Source organism: Pinus tabuliformis, chromosome 4_1, assembly GCF_031772625.1.
Source record: "Pinus tabuliformis cultivar Carrire ecotype Pingquan chromosome 4_1, CPIR1, whole genome shotgun sequence".
Taxonomy (NCBI): Eukaryota; Viridiplantae; Streptophyta; class Pinopsida; order Pinales; family Pinaceae; genus Pinus; species Pinus tabuliformis.
In genome coordinates this window covers 943,241,056-943,261,753 of record NC_142303.1, presented here as the reverse complement: position 1 = coordinate 943,261,753, position 20,698 = coordinate 943,241,056, and the positions used below count along the sequence as shown (strand labels likewise).

The 20,698-nt window shown below is 36.6% G+C and overlaps 1 protein-coding gene across 3 annotated transcripts in view; it reads right to left on the bottom strand.

The window, feature by feature from the left end:
* The window catches only part of LOC149179239 (uncharacterized), a 101,074-nt gene extending 93,264 nt beyond the window's left edge, over positions 1-7,810 (bottom strand). The window contains exons 1-2 of one of the 3 annotated variants that reach the window (XM_089420570.1): positions 7,464-7,800; positions 5,929-5,988 (exon numbers count right to left, since the gene is read on the bottom strand). In XM_089420570.1, the coding sequence (XP_089276696.1) occupies positions 5,929-5,988; positions 7,464-7,641 (238 nt within the window). In that variant the 5' untranslated portion in view covers positions 7,642-7,800. Of the gene's footprint in view, positions 1-5,928; positions 5,989-7,463 lie in introns of all 3 variants that reach the window. The other 2 variants (XM_089420569.1, XM_089420571.1) reach the window with 2 other exon arrangements.
* Positions 7,811-20,698: the final 12,888 nt, after the last annotated feature.

Genomic DNA, 20,698 nt, shown 5'->3' with positions numbered 1-20,698 from the left:
TAGTTGCATTTTCAAGCAACATTTCCTTCTCCCTTCAACTTGTTGTCTGGCCCTTGCTCTCTTGTGACATACTTCCACAAGGGATATTTGTTTTCTTGAGCCTGTTGTCTTTCTAAATTAATTCTTCCCTCAACATTTGAAGTTGTTGTTGCAGCCCCACTTCCAATAGAGGGAACACTTGCAGACCTTGATGAAATTGGAACAGGAGGGGCATCTCCAATGGGACATTCTTCCCCTTCCTTTGCCCCTTCCCTGCTGCCCTTGATTGAGCCATGAATGCTGTAAAAAAAATAAAGAAAAAATGCACATGCAAACTGTTGTAATAAAAATGCAAAAAAATAGAAACAAAATGCACTTACTTGTTGCTTGAATTGCCTCCAAAATGCTCCCAAACCCTTTGTTATTCGCTCCCACACACCCACAACAAGAGAGACGGAGAAAAGTGAGGGAGAAATGACCCAAAACCAGCCTTTATGGGCACGGCATGCAAATCAAGGGGACACATGCCCCATAATCGAGACACGATGGACTTGTTCCCCGGACACGACCGGACACGATCAGGACACAATCGAACACGATTGGACACATGTCCCATTGAATCTTGTCTGATTCGCCCGACTCGGTTCACGTAGAGGGTTTTCAACGAATCTAGTTTCTTAGGTTGTGACATGTAGTTCTACAAGCTGACATGCAAGTGACTTCTCCTTGTTTGGGTATAACCTCCATCTGCTGAGTTGTGACAATGCAAGGACCACCATTGGTCAGGCCTCACAGAACTACCTTGTTGCCCTTTGGGTCTCGAAATTCCATTTCCATTGTTTGGTAGTTCATCACAATTCTTCCTAGCGAGTACAACCACTAAAATCACAGCACCATGTTAGTATCCACCAATTCTATCACATAAAAATCATAAGTAAGCATATTCTTACCAAGAGTGACGCTTAACTAAGAAACTTCATGGGTGCATGTCATATGATACCCATCAGCTGCCCTCATTTTGAAGCCCTCAAATTCCTAGACAAGGATGCCTCTCCTTACCACTACAACTGCATTAATAAAGTTGTATGTTGCTCTGCCATCTATCAATGCTATGACACGCAACCCTTGTATTTTGCTGAGTTGTGACAATGCGAGGACCACCATTGGTCATGCCTCCCAAAACTACCTTGCTGACCTTTGGGTCTCAGAATTACATTTCCATTGTTTGATAGTTCATCACAATTCTTCCTAGCGAGTACAACCACTAAACTCCCAGCACCATGTTAGTATCTACTAATTCTATCACATAAAAATCATCAGTAAGCATATACTTACCAAGAATGATGCTTAACTAAGAAACTTCCTGGGTGTATGTCATATGATATCCATCAACTGCCCTCATTTCAAAGCCCTCAAATTCCTAGACGAGGATGCCTCTCCTTACCACTACGATTGCATTAAAAAGTTGTATGTTGCTCCGTCATCTATCAATGCTATGACACGCAACCCTTGTAGAGTGCCCTTGATTTTGAATGTGTGATAATTAGGAACTCCTGAGTGAGTGGCGATAGTACCTCCTTCAATTCTCAAAAGTGGCTTCCTCACTACTTTGGGGGTGGTGCTTCTTCATAGATGCTAAGCTCCTTGCTCAGTGGTTGTGTTGTATCATTTTCACTGTCGCTATCGAACAACACTTCAATGTAATGACCTTTTTCCAAACAACAATGACCTGGTTCCCATGGCTCTTTGTGAAACAGAGCTTCTTTCTTCTAAGCTCGTTTCGTGGTTTCGTTGTCTAGAGATATCTTCTTGCCCTTATCCTTTGGAATGACTAGTGGCATGGGTGGAGTCTTCACTTCTAGTGTTGCACCTCCCATATCTCGAGTCTTCTTTATGACTTCCTGAAGGGTTGCGAGATTGAATTCCTTGACCCAACCTTGTAGGGGTTCGACTAATGCCTCCGTGAAAAGCATGACTAGTCATTCTCCAAATATGTCTGTCACCATGACTTCGATTCGCTCAAATTTTGCAATAAACTCTTCGTGTGACCGATTTGTCTGAGTTGTGCCAATTCTTTGAAGTGTATATCTGAGTTCTTCCAATCAAAATCTATCTATCAGCCTCTATGTAAAGTCTTCATAAGAAGTGATGTTTGCATGTCCCAACGTAACCAATCCATGATACCACCAATCATGGGCTTCTCCTTCTAGGTGAAGCATGGCAAATTGAACAACATATGTTTCCTGCATGGGATTAAGTCAGAAATAGGTGTCCAAATCTTGCACCCATGCCCTCGTTGAGCATTTTGATGACCCATCAAAAGAAGGGATGGGTAGCTTCCCTACCTTGCGTGCCAAATACGGATTTTGGTGTTCCCTGAGTCTATTCCGATATCTGATATAGCTATAATCCTGGAAGGTTAGGCTTGCTCGAGTGTTCTCTTCTAATGTTGCATACTCCCAGAAGTATTCATCAAAGAGCCTATTCTCCTCTATTGCTTCTTGGGCCACTATCTGTTGTCGGTTTAAAAAATGAGGGAGTAAGGGTCTGAGGTTCCTCCCACTATTTGCTTGGTTGTGTGTTTGAGGAATAGCATTGGACAAAACAAGGTTATGGCCACAGCTTCGTTCAAAACCAGCCCTATTGCTTGCACTCAGCCCTCTATTACCGAGATTATTGATGGCCTGGACAATAACATGAGCCATTTGTTGTTGTCCTTCCAATAACACAGTGGCCATTTGTTGTTGTTGCTAGAATATTGCATTCAGTAGATCACTAGGGTCCCGCTCCCCTTGCGTTGTTCTATCCCCCATAGCTGGCTGATGGGTTTTTTTCTTTCCGCTTACACGTTACTTGTATCTCATGGAAGCATACAAGGCTAACACCCTCACAAGCTAGCATGATTCCAGCTCTGATACCAATGTGAGAAGCTAGGGCAATTATTACACTTAGGGTTTCTCAAAAAAACTAGGGTTTCAACAATTTCTTGTACTATCAAAGTTGCATAGTCTATCTCATACAAATATAATAAACAAATTGCTCCTTCAATACACAATGAATCATGCAAAGCAAAGATGTTGCTAAATCATACATCAATTCAATAATATTTCAACAGCCCAGTAAAACAATTCCACAGTACCTCCACAATCCAGTATTTCAATAATTCACTACAATTTCGAACAGTGCCAATCTAATTTTGAATTTAGCAGATTTTGTGTTACTAGCCTATTTCTGGTCTGACTACACTACTGACTTCAGGGTCAAATCCACACTAAGCTCCAAAATCGAACCTTCAAGGATACTCGAACTACAATTAAAACTCTAGGATACCAACTGAGTGGATGATCGAACTCTGCGTTGCCTTAGGGAATGCCTCAACATCATCACAATTCCGCCCTCAGAAATCTTCGTAGAGTGTGCCATCGAACCCAAAATACGTCAATCTACCACAGATATATCTCTCCAGCGACAAACTGGTTCACGAAGACTTCGCTCTGTCCAAGCATTAGTTTCAGTGAATAATCCGCCCAGACTTCAAGGTGACTCGACCTCGAGAAGACTCGGATCTGCTACAAGTGTATCAAAGGGGTGTCTATCCTCAAAAGTGTGCCTCAATCTGACTCAGTTTGTGATTTTTGCCTCAAGGAGAGAGTACGATTTGCTCAAGAAATCCACTGCAGCCCCAGATAATATGTCTATCTTCAAGGATTGCTCTATCCACCTCAAGGGTTGCGGCCTGCATATGGATGGGTCTTCACAAGCCTTTGACCACAGAAATCTTGTTCAGTCTTTTCCTTAGAAGGGGTTGCAGCCACCATAGAAACCCTTGGCCTATCTCAACAATCTGTCTTGCTTCAGAACTTCCACCACACCCTCACTGCTCTATGCATAATTAAATTCCCTGTGGCAGAAAAAACACAAGTGCCAAATTCACAAACCAAACCAGTGTTATCGCCAACAACCTGTGTCAGAACAAGAGAACGGTGGCAGGGTAGGGTGGGATCACCTCCACTAAAACTAGTCCAAGAGTAAAAGGGGTCTTAAACCCTCAGAGCCTTAAGCTCAAAGAAGAATAGAGACAAAATGATCCAAATCAATGATACCTCAAATGCTTCTAAGCCTCTTGTATTTATAGATTTTCATGAGGGGGGTTTTCTCTATAATTAATTAAGTGATGTTCACACCAAACCCCAACATTGGGTTTTTTTTGCTCTAGCTGCCCCAGAACTTTCCCAACCTTGGGTATTTTTGAGGTTTTCCCCTTTATCGAGGACTATAGCCTACGAGGATTGATAGGCTACTTCGTCGCTTGGGTTAATTAATCCCTAGGGGACATTACAAAAACTCAGCAATATTTGACATACTAAAAAAATAATGAACATAAACTGGGAAAAAATCGGCAATAATTTGCGAAGTTTGACCAGAATACCTGTCTGGTCTGCACAAAAGTATTGAGAAGCTCACTGAGTCAACTTGCCCAAACTCAGCAAGTAGTAAAAGAAGCCTTGTTTCACTGCTCAGGGCCATGTGTTTCTTTTGAAGGGCATGGAATGCCGCAAGAAAGAAAGAGGGTGACTTCAAAGGATTGAGAATCCATGCATCTCTTCTGTAAGCTATTTGGGAAAGTACAGCAGCTCTGAAATATCACTTGGGTAGAGAAAGACACTTGAGCGTGGTAATTAGAATTTTCCTTGGTGACATATTGGACATTCTGCTTCAAGCCAAAGGCTGTGATGTCTTAGAGCTGCATCAACAGTAAATACGGCTCTTAATGGTACCAGCACTATAAAGCATGGGAAATTGATAAAGTTATTCTCTGGTCAGCATGAGTTTTGCAGATAATTTTTTGCAGTCCTTTTTGTGAAGCCGTTAGTACTCTGCTTGTTGGATTGGTGACCTGAACCTTTTCCCTGCAAACAGATGTAATAACAATGAACATGGAAATGTCTGGTTTGCAGCATGGTTACTTAGAAGGTGTGGACAGATAATTTATAGCTTAGCTTTTTACTTGGCAAATCTGGCATACTAAAGCATATCGACTGTCAAAAAATATGACTTCAGTTAAAGCCATTGACTGTGGTTTTTGAAAAACCAACATGGTTATACTTACTTTATATGCACAAATGTTTGACCAGCGAATGGAATCTCAAATTCTGTACTAAATTCTGAATCTCGTGCATTCAGCCCACAATTCATGTTTCATGTATTATCTATACTTTTTAAAGCATGTATTGGCATAAGTTTCCATACATATTAAATTTGTGGGTTTTATTTTATCATGCTTTCTTAACTATAGTTTGGAACCCCTGCAGTTAGTGGTGTAAGGCTGGTGGCTACAGTTTTCAAGACCATTACCATTTTAGCTTGCATGGTTGTCTAGCAGGGCTTCTATCTCTGCAAGGTTTCTTTAAAAGACTTCAGTCACACTCCTGAAAGAAGATTATTTAGTCTATCATGGTTTCATCTATAGCCAAGCATGCCCCTACTTTGTCTGAGAACAGTGCGTAGTAGATCCAGGCCCATAAAAAGTGGAGAAATTTGGCATGCTTCAACTACCTCAAATAGTGGTACAATCTTGAAATGAGGATGTTATGATTTGTACGCCTACCAATCTTCATCAATCCATATATCAAAGATACACATATTTGAGCTCGTAAGGAACTTCAACGGGAACAAGCATCCCCCATCCCTACATTCTTTTCTCTAATTTATGTTAAGTATTTTAGGTTTAACGATAAGATAATAAGTTTTGCCAACCAAAAAAAATAGCCACAAGAAGAATGCACTACCTCTATAGACAAAGGACAAGCCAGAAAATGGATGAGAAGTTCACAGTTGAACTAAAGGTGGTGAAACAGCACACAAGCTTGAGCAACAGAGACTCGAGAGAGAAGCGGTAACAAATTGAAACAACCGTCTTGTAAGGAAGCTACAGATAACAGAACACACCTTCTGTGGCATCGAACTCTTCATCACTGTCTGAGCTATTCTCACTCTGGTATCCAGACTCTGAAACAATAGAAATTAAACATCTCAATTAGGGCATATTATTTCTTTTAAGAAACGATGCATATATTACTTCATAGAACAAATAAATAGTAAATTAGTAAATCCATCATCGAACGAAGAGAAATATACCACATGAACAGGGATACCAGGAAATCCCACCCTAGAAAGGCCGATAAAGCACGCGAGCCTACACACTACAAGAGATGAACTTAACATATTGACGGAAAACACTGAATTTGACTCTCGCAAGTAAAGCCAAATTCTGTTTAATACTCCTCAATTCCCCTAGCTAAGACAGGAGGGGTCCTCATGAAAAGTAACTTTACATCAGAGTTTCCACAGAAAATCAATTACAGTCAGCCGAACTGTGTGCCATAACAACTAAATTAAGGCCTGTTTTGTCCAGCACTTGTAATTAATTCTCAAAATAAAGCCCGAAATTAGCCCAAGCAGTTACGGGCAAACACTTCTAGTGTGTTGTCAAAAGGATATACAGCTGTCAATGATGCATTTGTCCATTAGTGAGATCAAGAAAGTATTAAACCGTCCAACCGAGTTCCAATATTGCTGTGATCTGTCACATCCACAAGGCATGACCTTCAAAGTGTGCAATTTTATCAGAAAAGATAACCCTCGGACTTGGCATATGCGTAAGGAAGTCCGCTCTCATTACAGTGCAGTTTCCTTGGGCGTATTTTTTCAAATAACTTCCATACACGTAAAGGGGAGCCAAGGGGAGCCAACCTTTTTACAGACGGCAGGCACGGAAATAAGCATATACCACTGCCTGAAGACTATAAACAATAATTGGCACAAGGCTCAAGATCAAACACCACATCCGGCACATCGCACACGGTAGAAGCATGCTTTAAACTGGGGTCAATTTCACAACAACCACTCCAAATCATTGCTAGATCACAGCCCAAGGGACTATATATATGAGTTCAAGGGGCTTCATGGCGAACCAATCTAAACGTTACTTGCATGAAACCTGTGGACTACAGGCCTTAAAAAACTTGGGATTTTGAAAATCATTGGAAGAATTAAGCTCTGAAAATCATTTAGAGGTCAAAGGGATTGTAGGACGGCGATTGTTGTCTAGCATTCTAACACAAAGGCGCGGGCTAAAATCCTGGGAGGGGCACTGATTTTTAAAAGAGAAACTAAGTAATCCAAGATATTACATTGAGGCAAAGGACACTGATAATTTCGCCATGGCCACAGAGCTTCAGCCTAGAAGACATGATTATTTTCATTTTAAGCCACAGCGCTGATAAAAACAAGTAAATAAGCATATGAGCATCCCGTCCGCCTCAGAGAACCAGAACCCGACAGACAAAATTTTCATTTTACAGCGCAATCCTGCCCTCTCAACCATATCTTTAACAAAAAACATGTTAACCAGCAATAATATGCTACCCCGCATTCTTTAAATTGCATTGCCGTCTGTATTGAGATATACCCCAACTGATTACCTGGGGACTCTTCTGCTGCTGCTGCTGCTACTACTTCTTCTTCCTCTTCTTCTGATTTGCCATTGGTGGAAAGTTCATTGGTGGGTTCAGGATCATCCTCTGAAGACGATGAAGAGTTATCAGAGGCGCCATCGTTGTCATTGGGATGGTCTACGCTGTAAAACAGTCTCTTGATCATCGTTGCTCTGCTTGATATCTTCTGGCTGGAAAACTGTTTGTGCCTTGCACAGGGGTGAGAGTTTAAAGACAAAGACGGACGGTCGTATTAGGGCGGAGAATTAAGCATCATATCCCCTTCCCATGAGACCGCGCCCTTACTATATTTGCTTGTCACTTCAGCATGAGATGACATGATGGACTTCGAACAACTAGTTCAATTTTGGGGAAGAGTGGAAACTGCACTTGGTGGGGAATAAAATGTACATCATGGTTTCTAACTTCTAACTCTGCCCTCGGAAAACAGCATCGTAATGTAGGTAGTTTCAATTTTGGTTTTGGAAAAAATAAGAGTATTTTTGTGTATGATTAAAAGGTTTTGATTTTTTTAAATCGACTTCGTATACTTGCTTTTGGGAAATAAAATATAGCTATAATTCATTGATAACCTAAATTAATGGTAAGGGGGCTTTCCACTAGTTATCAAGCTTTAGATTATCTTTTTTATCTTGTTGCATTGTTTTGTTTGTAATTGCCAGGATAAAGACTCTAGGATATGTAAAAAGATGTTTTTTTTCTATTTAAAAAAACTAAATTATTGGTAAAATTATAATTAAATATATTAGTAAGATAAAATAAAGAAAGTAAATTTAGATTTATTTGTGTTTTTTTATATAGTATGGATAGAAATTCGTAAGAGTTTTCAAGGGGCATGTGGCTTACCCTAGTTGCTCCGCTCTTGTATTGTCCTAGTTCTCTTCCCCTGTCGTGTTTTTCCTCTTGTGTAGATGTGCGTGTTAGATATGTTGTTGTCGTGGTGTCCCTAAGCTCGATTAGATGGAGTTTATGAGGGGATGGAGCTTCATGGGCTCTATTTTGTGCCTCTTCCTCCTTGCTTAGTCGCCTACACATGGAATGGGCTCATTGTGGTGGTTTTGTCTCCCATCACCACTTCATCTGCTCTAGGCGCCTTTGCCGCATTTTGCTTAAGGTTTTTGTTGGGCTTTGCAGCCCTTTCTTCTTCTCTTTTTGTTGCGGGGACTTTCTATGCAGGGATGCCCGGTTCGTGGAGCTCACATGCTGTCATTGGGACCAGGGTCTTCGTTAGAGTTTGGTGCGTCGTCCTCCTATGATAAGTTGAGTGGATGGGGTTTTTAACCCCTTTCGTGCCTTATCACGCCTCTTCCTGCATAACCTATGCATAGACTCCATCTAGGTTCATGGCATTCTTCTTTAAGTTATCACAACCTCTTTGGTGTGGGTTACAGGCCCTATTTTTGCTTTTTGCAGTCATGATGCTTGTTGGATGACTGTATTTTTTCTGGGTTTTGGGACGCTTGTGCACCTTATTTTTTGTTTTTGTTTTCGACGACATATGGCTTGCGTACCAGTTTATTTGTTGGTTGGGCCTGTGTGCCTTGGTTTATTATTGCATAGGGTCGGGGTTCTTGTCTGTTAGGGATTCATTCTCTACTCCTCTAATGACAAATGCTTTGTATCAGAAAAGCATGTTCATTCGTGGTTTTAAAGCATCCACACTTGTTGTGTTTACAAAGTATAATTTTTATTTTAATTAATAAAGGTTACAGGTTTTTTTTACGGGAAAATGGATAGAAATTTGTAATGGGTAATCCAATTGCTTAGGATTCATACTGATAATGCTAATCACTTAGGTTTGAATCTTGAATAATTTTGTTTAGTATGGTTTGCACACTATTATAATGAGCTAGGGAGTTTTCTTGATAGCGGCCCTATGTAATTGTTGGTGGTAACAATGACTATATGTTCTAGTTACCAATTTTGGCAGCAAAGTTATGTGATTCTTGGTGGCAGCAATGATTATATGTTTTAGTTAACAATTTTCCCATAGTACATAAATTTTGGTTTTGGGAAATATAAGAGTATTTTTGTGTGTACATAAAATGTTTTGACTTTTTAAAATCAGTTTGCATCCTTCTTTGAAAGGATATGTTTTTGGGAGATAAAATTATAGGTATAATTCATTGATAATCTAAATTAATGGTAAAATCATAAGTGAACTAAATATAATACTAAGACGAATAAACAAAGTAAATTTAGATTAATTTGTGTTTTTTATATAGTATGGATAGAAATTTGTAATTATCGATCCAATTGATGGGGATTCATAATGATAATGTCACCCACTTAGGTTTGAATCTTGGATTATTTTGTTTGGTATAGTTTGTAGGTTATTATATTGAGCTAAGGAGTTTTCTTGCTAGCAGCCCTATGTAATTGTTGGCGGTAGCAATGACCATATGTTCTAGTTACCAATTTTGGCAGCAAAGTTATGTGATTCTTAGTGGCAACAATAGTTATATGTTTTAGTTACCAATTTCCCATTAATACGATATATATATATATATATATAGAGAGAGAGAGAGAGAGAGAGATTTTAATATGTGTGTTTTTAGATATATTATGAATGACTTTAAGAATATAAGTGTTTTTTTAATATGAAAATTACAGGTGGTAGGGTATCTTTCAAGTGGTGAAATTGTTGTTCATGAGGTCAATTATCCTATAAACAAGGACGTCAAATATGTCAATATTTGTCATCTTGAGTTGTCCTAGATTGGTAGCTCAAGTGATTGGGAGCACAGTTTCTTCTCCCATCCACCCTAGTTTAATTCCAAGGGACATGTTTGGCATATTGTGGTAATGTTATAAGAGTAGATGTCCCAACCCACATGATGTCTCGACTCTTGCTAAGTCATAAGTTATTGGTATATCTAGCTTGCGCGCTATTTGGTATACTCCTAGTGTTATAATGGTAGTTGGAGGATCTGATCCTGGATGTGAGGCCCTTATCTGAAGCCTTAAGACTTTAAGCAAATGTAATGAAGAAAAACGAAATGCTATCATTTAATATGCACATGTACCATGTTTTTTTCCTCTTTCTAAAGTTGTTTTTCTTGAAAATATATACAGAGTAGAATCATGTAAATAAAATCATCATACTACTTGAAAATTTACGTGAAATAAATTTAGATAACAAGAAGAAGAATACCTTAGAGCTTATTGAATTTGTCCTTAATGGGATTTGAGCTACTTTCCTTCCTCTACTCCTTAAAACTACACAATTGAATTTTCCACCCAACCAACTAGGAACAGTCTATTTGGCTCCCTAGCCCCAGGGAACCTCCCCAAGTTCCCTAGCCCTTCGTGCCCAAGCCCTAGAATTGCAACCCATAATGTGTGTGCCAAAACCACAAGATGCCCAACATCTTCTTTGATCTCAACAGATTGTAATAACTCTAACCTTCAAGTTCCAAAACTCCTTTCCCCACTCTCTCAAGACTCCAAAACCCAAAGATAAAGAACCCCCACAATTGTCCTCCTCCCCCTTCATTTATCCTTCCCTCTATCTCAATATTTCCCCCTCTTTTAATGTCTTGCCTACCTAATCATAAAAGCTTCCAACAAATATCTCTTCATTTTTAAAGTTCTACCTAACTCCATTATTTTATTATGAGGGCCTTGAATTCCCCCCCCCCCCCAACAAGATGAGGCACGACAAGAAAGCCTACCAATAAAAATAATTAATTCACAAGGTCAATTCAAGGGCCAATCTATCATAATATAAATATTAATTCTATATATATATATATATAGTCTTAAGAGGATTAGGAATATGATACTCTCCTTATACTATATGACATATAATCTTTTATCATTTAATCATATCAAATTATTGTCGAATAAAACCTTAAAAGAAAATCATTGGAGTCATAAAGAAACAAACAAGTGCCTCCCATATTTATTCTTATGCTTTTAGATTGTAATAGCCTAAATTTCACAGTGATTAATTTTTTATTAATTTATTCAACCACACCAATTAGTCATTAATAATCATAAGGATTAATTAGCATTGTTTTAACACAAAGTTCCATTTAAGATTCAACCATAATGATTAGTAATTAATAAAGCATGAAGATTAATTAATATTAATTTTAACATAAGCACCACTTTAAAATTCATTACATAGTATATCATAGAAATATTATCGTACTCGTGCGAGGTGTGGGTGTGTAGCTAGCATATGCATATCTCGTATGTATACTAATAACACCGACAAGAAATTAAGATTGTAATCAATCTTTCAGTAGGTATGTTAATAATTTAGCATAACATAATAGGATTAGGGGGTGGGCATTACATACACCCTTCCTTCATAAATTTCGCCCCGTAATTAGAGTCAAGAGGATACAAGTAATTAAGGAGTAATATGACAATAAGACATAACAAAGCAAGGAGAAAGAAGTAGTATTCATAATTAAGTAAAAGCATATGAATAAATCACTTCCCACTTAGGGTTCACAACTAACCTATATCCACCCATCCCCCCTAACCTACATTCACTCCCATCCTATCGGTCTATGTTGCAATATAGTATGGCATTGGCTATACCCACCTAACTATTGATAGAACCAAAACGATAGAAGTGTTGACTATATCAACCTACCTTCCCCAACATGCAATTGGCAGCCATCATCACACATCTAGGGGAGTGTGTCCATCACAAACCTCCCAAGACTCCAAGTTTGGAGGTTACATAGTGGGAAATTCCTCCACCCCTCCTCATAAAACTAGGGTCAACACCCTATCATGGACCACACTACAACACTAGTTTTGGATGCTTGTCACAAAATATAATAAAACACTGCATATCATACCATTACTCATTTGATGTCTCAATTAACATTAGGTTGTTGGAAGTAAATAATACATTGATTTTAACAACATAAACATAATCCATCTAGTGTTTTATATAAATAACTCGACCCGTCCAAAATTTGAAATGCAAATATATTACATAGCATTCATAAATAATGCATAATGAAAATAGAGCTCTCAATATAAGCATTTGCTTAGGTCAAAATGGGGTGTTACATGTGGTCAAAAAAAAGTGACGGGTAGTCTTGACATAAAGTCTTTGCATCCTCTCAACTAGCAAATCCTCGGATATACTTGTCCCATTAGACCTTATCTTGGTCCATCAAACGTGTCTGGGTTGTCGAACTCTATGGTCCAATCTGTGTAACGGTTTGAACATAATTATTTTGATGTCAGAGACCTTCAATTACCTCCAATTGAGTTTTTGAGACTCATCAGCAACATAATGTCATGGAATAGATACATGGAAAACATCATGAGTATCATGTAAGTGGTATTGCAGTACAAGACAATCAACAATTGTTCAAATTCTCTCTTTGATCTTCAAAGGTCGTATAAATCAAGGTGAAAACGACATCCCTTTTCCAAATTGAATAATACTCTTGTGGGGTTGGATACATATAAAAACTTGGTTTGCTACCTTATAACTTTGATCAGTCCAATGTGCATCAACATAACTCTTCTATCTATCCCGAGCTTCCTTTAACCATTTTCTAATATAAATCACCTGCTCCTCCATTTCTTGTACCAATTCAGGCCCTACTATTACTCTGTCCAACAACTTTTCCCAACTCAATAGTGTACTGCATGGCCTCCCATCAGAGCTCCACAAGGAGACATCTTGATTGAACTATGATAATTGTTATTGTAAACAAACTTTACCAAGGGTAGGTACTTCTCCCATTGAATTTGATTATCCATAGCATACGTTATAAGCATGTCTTCTAGAACTAATTTACTTAGGTTTGATTCTTGGATAATTTTGTTTAGTATGGTTTGCAGGCTATTATAATGAACTAAGGAGTTTTCTTGGTAGCGGCCCTATGTAATTGTTGGTGGTAGCAATGACTATATGTTCTAGTTACCAATTTTGGCAGGAAAGTTATGTGATTCTTGGTGGCAGCAATGATTATATGTTTTAGTTAACAATTTTCCCATAGCACATAAATTTTGGTTTGGGAAATATAAGAGTATTTTTGTGTGTGCATAAAATGTTTTGACTTTCTAAAATCGATTTTGTATCCTTCTTTGAAAGAATATGTTTTTGGGAGATAAAATTATAGGTATAATTCATTGATAATCTAAATTAATGGTAAAATCATAAGTGAACTAAATATAATACTAAGACAAGTAAAGAAAGTAATTTTAGATTAATTTGTGTGTTTTATATAGTACGGATAGAAATTTGTAATGCGCAGTCCAATTGTTGGGGATTCATAATGATAATGCCACCCACTTAGGTTTCAATCTTGGATAATTTTGTTTAGTATGGTTTTCAGGTTATTATATTGAGCTAAGGAGTTTTTTTGCTAGCATCCCTATGTAATTGTTGGTGGTAGTAATCATTATATGTTCTAGTTATCAATTTTGGTAGCAAAGCTACGTGATTCTTAGTGGCAAAAATGATTATATGTTTTAGTTACCAATTTCCCAAAAATAAATATATATATATATATATATATATAGAGAGAGAGAGAGAGAGAGAGAGAGAGAGAGAGAGAGAGAGAGAGATTTTAATATGTGTGTTTTTAGATATAATATTAATGACTTTAAGAATATAAGTGTTTTTTTTTATTTGAAAATTGGATATGGTAGGGTATCTTTCAAGTGGTGAAATTATTGTTCATGAGGTCAATTATCCTACAAACAAGATGCTCATATATGTCAATAATTGACATCTTGCGTTGACCTAGATTGGTAGCTCGAGTGATTGGGCCCACAGTTTCTTCTCCCATCCACCCTAGTTTAATTCCAAGGGACATGTTTGGCATCTTGTGATAATGATAGAAGAGTAGATGCCCTAACCCACTTGACGTCTCAACTCTTGCTAAGTCATAATTTATTGGTATATCTGGCTTGCACACTATTTGATATATTCTTGGTGTTATAATGGTAGCTAAAGGATTTGATCCTAGATGTGAGGCTCCTTATTTGAAGCCTCAAGTTTGTAAGCAATTGTAATGAAGAAAAACCAAGGTCTATCATTTAATATGCACATGTACCATGTTTTTTTCCTCTTTCTAAAGTTTTTAAGTTTTTTTTCCTTGACAGTATAAACATAGTAGAATCATGTGAAGTAAATCATCATACTACTTGAAAAATTACGTGAAATAAATTTTGATTAAAAAAAAGAATACCTCAGAGCTTATTGAATTTGTCCTTAATGAGATTTGAGCCACTTTCCTTCCTCTACTCCTCGAAACTACCCAATTGAATTTGCCACCCAACCAACTAGGAACATCATATTTGGCTCAGTAGCCCCAGGGAACCTCCACAAGTTCCCTATCCCTATGTGCCCAATCCTTAGAATTGCAACCCATAATGTGTGTGCCAAAACCACAAGATGCCCAACATCTTCTTTGATCTCAATAGATTGTAACAACTCTAACGTTCAAGTTCCAAAACTCCTTTCCCTACTCTTCAAAGACTCCAAAACCCAAAGATAAAGAACCCCCATAATTGTCCTCCTCCCCCTTCATTTATCCTTCCCCCTCTCTCAATATTTCCCCCTCCTTTAATGTCCTCCCTACCCAATCATAAAAGCTTCCAACAAATATCTCTTCCTTTTTAAAATTCTACCAACTCCATTATTTTATTGTGAGGGCCTTGAATTCCACCCCCCCCCCCTTCCAACAAGATGAGGCACAAAAAGCAAGCCTACCAATAAAAATAATTAATTTACAAGGTCAAATCAAGGGTTAGTCTATTATGATATAAATATTAGTTGTTTTTTTCCTAGTCTTAAGAGGATTAGGAATATGATACTCTCCTTATACTATATGACATATAATCTTTTATCATTTAATCATATCATATTATTGTCCAATAAAACCTTAAAAGAAAATCATTGGAGTCATAAAGAAACAAACAAGGTGCTCCCATATTTATTCTTATGCTTTTATATTGTAATAGCCTAAACTTCATAGTAATTAATTTATTATTAATTTATTCAACCACACCAATTAGTCATTAATAAGCATAAGGATTAATTAGCATTATTTTAACATAAGGTTCTATTTAAGATTAATCCATAATGATTAGTAATTAATAAAGCATGAGGATTAATTAATATTAATTTTAACATAAGCACCACTTTAAGATTCAATACATAGTATATCATAGAAATATTATCGTACTCGTGCGAGGTGTGGGTATGTAGCTAGCATATGCATACCTCATATGTATACTAATAACACCAACAATAAATTAACATTGTAATCAATCTTTCAATAGGTAGGTTAATAATTAAGCATAATATAATAGGATCAAGGAGTGGGCATTACATATACCCTTCCTTCATAAAATTCCGCCCCATGGTTAAAGTCAAGAGGATACAAGTAATCAAGGAGTAATATGACAATAAGACATAACAAAACAAGGAGAAAGAAGTGGTATCCATAATTAAGTAAAGGCATATGAAGAAATCACTTCCCACTTGGGGTTCACAACTAACCTATATCCACCCATCCCCCCTAACCTACATTCACTCTCATCCTATCGGTCCTTTGTTGCAATATACTATGGCATTGGCTATACCAACCTAACCATTGATAGAACCAAAATGGTAGAAGTGTTGACTATATCAACCTAACTTCCCCAACATGCAATTGGCAGTCATCATCACACATCTAGGGGAGTGTGTCCATCACAAACCTCCCAAGACTCCAAGTTTGAAGGTTACACAGTGGGAAATTCCTCCACCCCTCCTCATAAAACTAGGGTCAAGACCTTATCATGGACCACACTACAACACTAGTTTTGGATGCTTGTCACCAAATTATTCAGCCAGAAAATCATGTTAACTATAAACTTGCATCTTACCCAAGGTCATGGTAGTGCATATCAATTAATACAGAATACAATAAAACATTTCATATCATCCCATTACTCATTTGATGTCTCAATTAACATTAGCATGTTGGAAGTAAATAATACATCAATTTTAACAACATAAACATAATCCATCTAGTGTTTTATATAAATAACTCCACCCATCCAAAATATGAAATGCAACAATATTACATAGCATTCATAAATAATGCATCATGAAAATAGAGGTCTCAATATAAGCAGTTGCCTAGGTCAAAATGGGGTGTTACATGTGGTAAAGAAAAAGTGAGATGTTGTCTCGACATAAAGTCTATGCATCCTCTTAGCTAGCAAATCCTAGGATACACTTGTCCCATTGGACCTTAACTTGGTCCATCAAACAATGCCTGAGTTGTCAAACTCTATGGTCAAATCTGTGTAACGGTTTGGACATAACTATTTTGATGTCAGAAACCTACAATTACCTCCAATTGATTTTTTGAGACTCATCAACAAAATAATTTCATGGAATAGATACATGAAAAACATCATGAGTATCTTGTAAGTGGTATTGCACTACAAGAGGATCGACAATTGGTCCAATTCAAAAGGTCGTATAAATCAAGGTGATAACTTCATCCCATTTCCAAATCAAATAATACTCTTGTTGGGTTGGATACAAATAGAAACTTAGTTTTTTACCTCATAACTTTGATCGGTCCAATGTGCATCAACATAACTCTTCTATCTACCTCGAGCTTCCTTTAACCATTTTCTAATATAAATCACATGTTCCTCCATTCCTTGTACTAATTCAGGCCCTACTATTACTCTGTCCTCCAATTTTTCCCAACACAACAGTGTACTGCATGGCCTCCCATCAGAGCTCCACAAGGAGACATCCTGATTAATCTGTGGTAATTGTTATTATAAGCAAACTCTACCAAGGGTAGGTACTTCTCCCATTGAATCTGATTATCCATAAAATACATTATAAGCATGTCTTCTAGAACCTATTTTACTCTTCCAATTTTCTCATTTATTGATCGATGATATGTAATGTTCATGTTCAACTAAGTCCTTAACGTTGACGACAACTTGTCCAAAACCTAGATGTAATTCAAGAATCTATGGAAAATCCACAACGAAATCTATGGAAATGAATTCTAAATTAGACATAGGAATGTCATGTGATTACATGAGTCTTGTTAGGTGGTGAGAGTCAACCTTCACTTGATGACACTCAAGACACCTAACGATAAATTAGACTACATCATGCTTCATGCCTACCCAAAAGAAAAGCTTATTTATGTATGCATATTTATTCTTCACATCAAAATGTGCACAATAAAGTGCTCAATGGGATTCCTCGAGGATTGTTCTTTGTATATATCCTCCATCAAGGATATACATCCTTCCCTAAAATCTCAACAGTCCATTAGCTTCAAGGACATAGCAATTAAAATCCAGTTTTATTTACTTCCCATTATAGAGGACTAACATGACTTTCAAATATTTACTATCTCTAAAGAGTTTTTCTACTGTATGATCCCTCAAATTGACACTTAAGAGTAATAGGGAGAAGATCCATGGTCTTCTACTTCGTGCATCGATCATCACATTATCCTTTCCCTTAATGTATGAAATTCTAAAATCATACTCACTCATGAATTTGCTCCATTTCCTTTGTCTAGTATTTAGATCTCTTTGAGTGAAGAGATGCTTCAGAATTTCATGATTAATCGTTAGCTCAAAGCTTCTCTCAATGAGGTAATGCCTCTAAAGATTTAGAAGTAGCATAAATATCGCTAATTCTAAGTCATATGTAGCGATAAAATCCTAATGTTTTTTCAACTTTCTAGATGCATAGGCTATTACTCCCCCTTCTTACATTAACACAACTCCTAATCCTTGCTTTGAAGCATCCATGTAGACTGTGAAGTCCTATTGATGGCCAAAATTGACCATGTTCACCATTAAGGAAATCACAGAGTCAAGATCCCAATTAAATCCTTTTTCGTTTGGTGTGGTGATTTCTCCCTGTTATGGGCTTGATTGCCTCAACCTAATTCTAACCTAAACTAAATACCTAATCATTTTCAAAATAATATAAATGCATAAATCTAACTCTAAATATAGCTTTTACCTATTAGTGTATGATTATACTTGTTAGTATTAACATGCAAAAGGACAGACTTGCCTAGTTGCAGCTGCTTAAAGAGGGCAATATCTTGAATTGATTGAAATAAGGGCTCAACTAAGCCACCATGAAGCTTTCTCCTGCATAAGTATACTCTTGTTTAAAATAAATTAAAACTAAATCTAAATGTAGTCCTATGTAACAATGTGGGAAAATGCAAATAAAATTGTCCTAACCTAGTAAATGGACAACTAGGGGCAATATTGAGTTGTATAAATAGTTCTGACAACTGTGAATTATTTCATATTGGAGAAAAATAAATAATAATGATAATAAATATTAAGAATAGGTCTATAGGATGGAAATAGTTCTCATGCTTAAGTGATTGTTAAACCAATGTAAATTAATAAATCCCTAAGCAAATAGTTACTATACATTTAATTTCATTCATGAATACATTTAGGAATAATTGATAAACTTCTTTTATCATATAAATAGATAGTTGGTAATATGAAAATACATTTCCATAATTCACAATAGTGCGAAAATATACAAGTTCTGGAAGAAATACATCAACACCAATAGTCTAATATTGCATTCAAATGAACAATAGTATTCATATTTAAATACATTACATAAACTTTTTTGTTTTGAGTGCTTCTTTAAGCTCAGAAATTCTCTAAAAAAATCTTCGTGGGCTCAACAACTCTACCATCAAAAGATGGATCTATAATAATGCACAATCTTTGCTCTTTTATATAGAAATTAAAAGTCCAGAAAGAAACCCCCAAAATTCATATTTGAGCCTAAGATATTCTACATAATAAACTCCCCCTTACAACAATGCAAAGAGTTTTCTCTTTTTTTTTTTTTTTTTTTTTTTTTTTTTTCAGAAAAAATAGAACCCCCCTCTCATTAACAAATTTATTATTTATAATTATGCAATTTAATTTTTAAAAATAGAAGTGTGTTTTAATGACAACTAAATGAAGATTTTGATCTCTGATTTTGAGATTTGGAAAATTCTCCTTTTCACTTTGTAGCTCCAATCCAAAATCTTGAGATTTCAAGTTGTGATTTCCCTCAACAAATTATGCAAAATATCATTAAACTATTATTAAAAAAAAAAAAAAAATGAAGATAAAACCCAGATCTAAAAAGTCATATGAAACCGAAATCTAAAAGAGAAAACCAATTTAATTAATTAATAGAAACTAAATCTGAGCCCCAAATCATTTTTAGTTGTTGCATTACTGGTAAATAGATAATTTGGAAATGAAATCCCAACAACAAAATGTCCTCACAATCAAATTTTTCCAAAAAACTCACTAAGAGACTCAATGTGTTGCAAATTTGCAACATTATTTCTTGCTAAATTTTAGGAGTGTTTAATTAACAAATTTGGTCATATAGTCATTTCCAAATTGTTCTCCTCTAGTTTACCTTTCCAACAAGCCCTTATGGGTCTGATTTCATGTCCTAGATCTCGATATATGAATCCCATAAGATAAAGTCCTAAAACTATTTAAACGCACTTGGAAAATGATTTGTCATGTTTAAAATTCAAAATTCTTTAGTCCCACATTCACGGTTGGAGGGAACTTGAAGAGTCTATAATGTTTAATGGGTTTAACATATAATGTAAATATGAGATCACCTTTGGTAGAGCTGCCTATGAGCCATAAATTTTAAAATATGAAACTTGATAATTTATAAAACCCCATTTCAAAAGCCTACATGACACGTTGAGAAAAGACCCTGAGGTGACACACTGACAAGAAAGCTAAATTTACGTTGTTCAATGGCTTCTCATTTTCTTGTCATTTCGGCCACTAAATTTACGTTAATCAATGGCTTCTCATTTTCTTGTCCTTTCGGCCTCTCGACCTTTTAGATGCAGGGGATGAGGGCCTCTTAGAACAAGCTAGAAACTGAAGGCTTCTTGGCCCGTTGCAACTAGAGAACTCAAACTAAAAGACTCTTCCCTAAGAAATTCTGGTCACTTTAGGTTCTCTGCAGGCTCACAAGTCCTGATGCACAGGCTTCTCAGACTTTAGATTCTCTATGACTCAAACTTAAGAATTTCTCTATGATACAAGAAGATCACCTTTAAGACGTAGATGCAGAGCAGGGATAATTCTTGACTCTTAGACTCTAGATTTTTCTAACTCTTGATGCCCTAAATGGTTCTTCTCCCCCTTATTTATAAGAA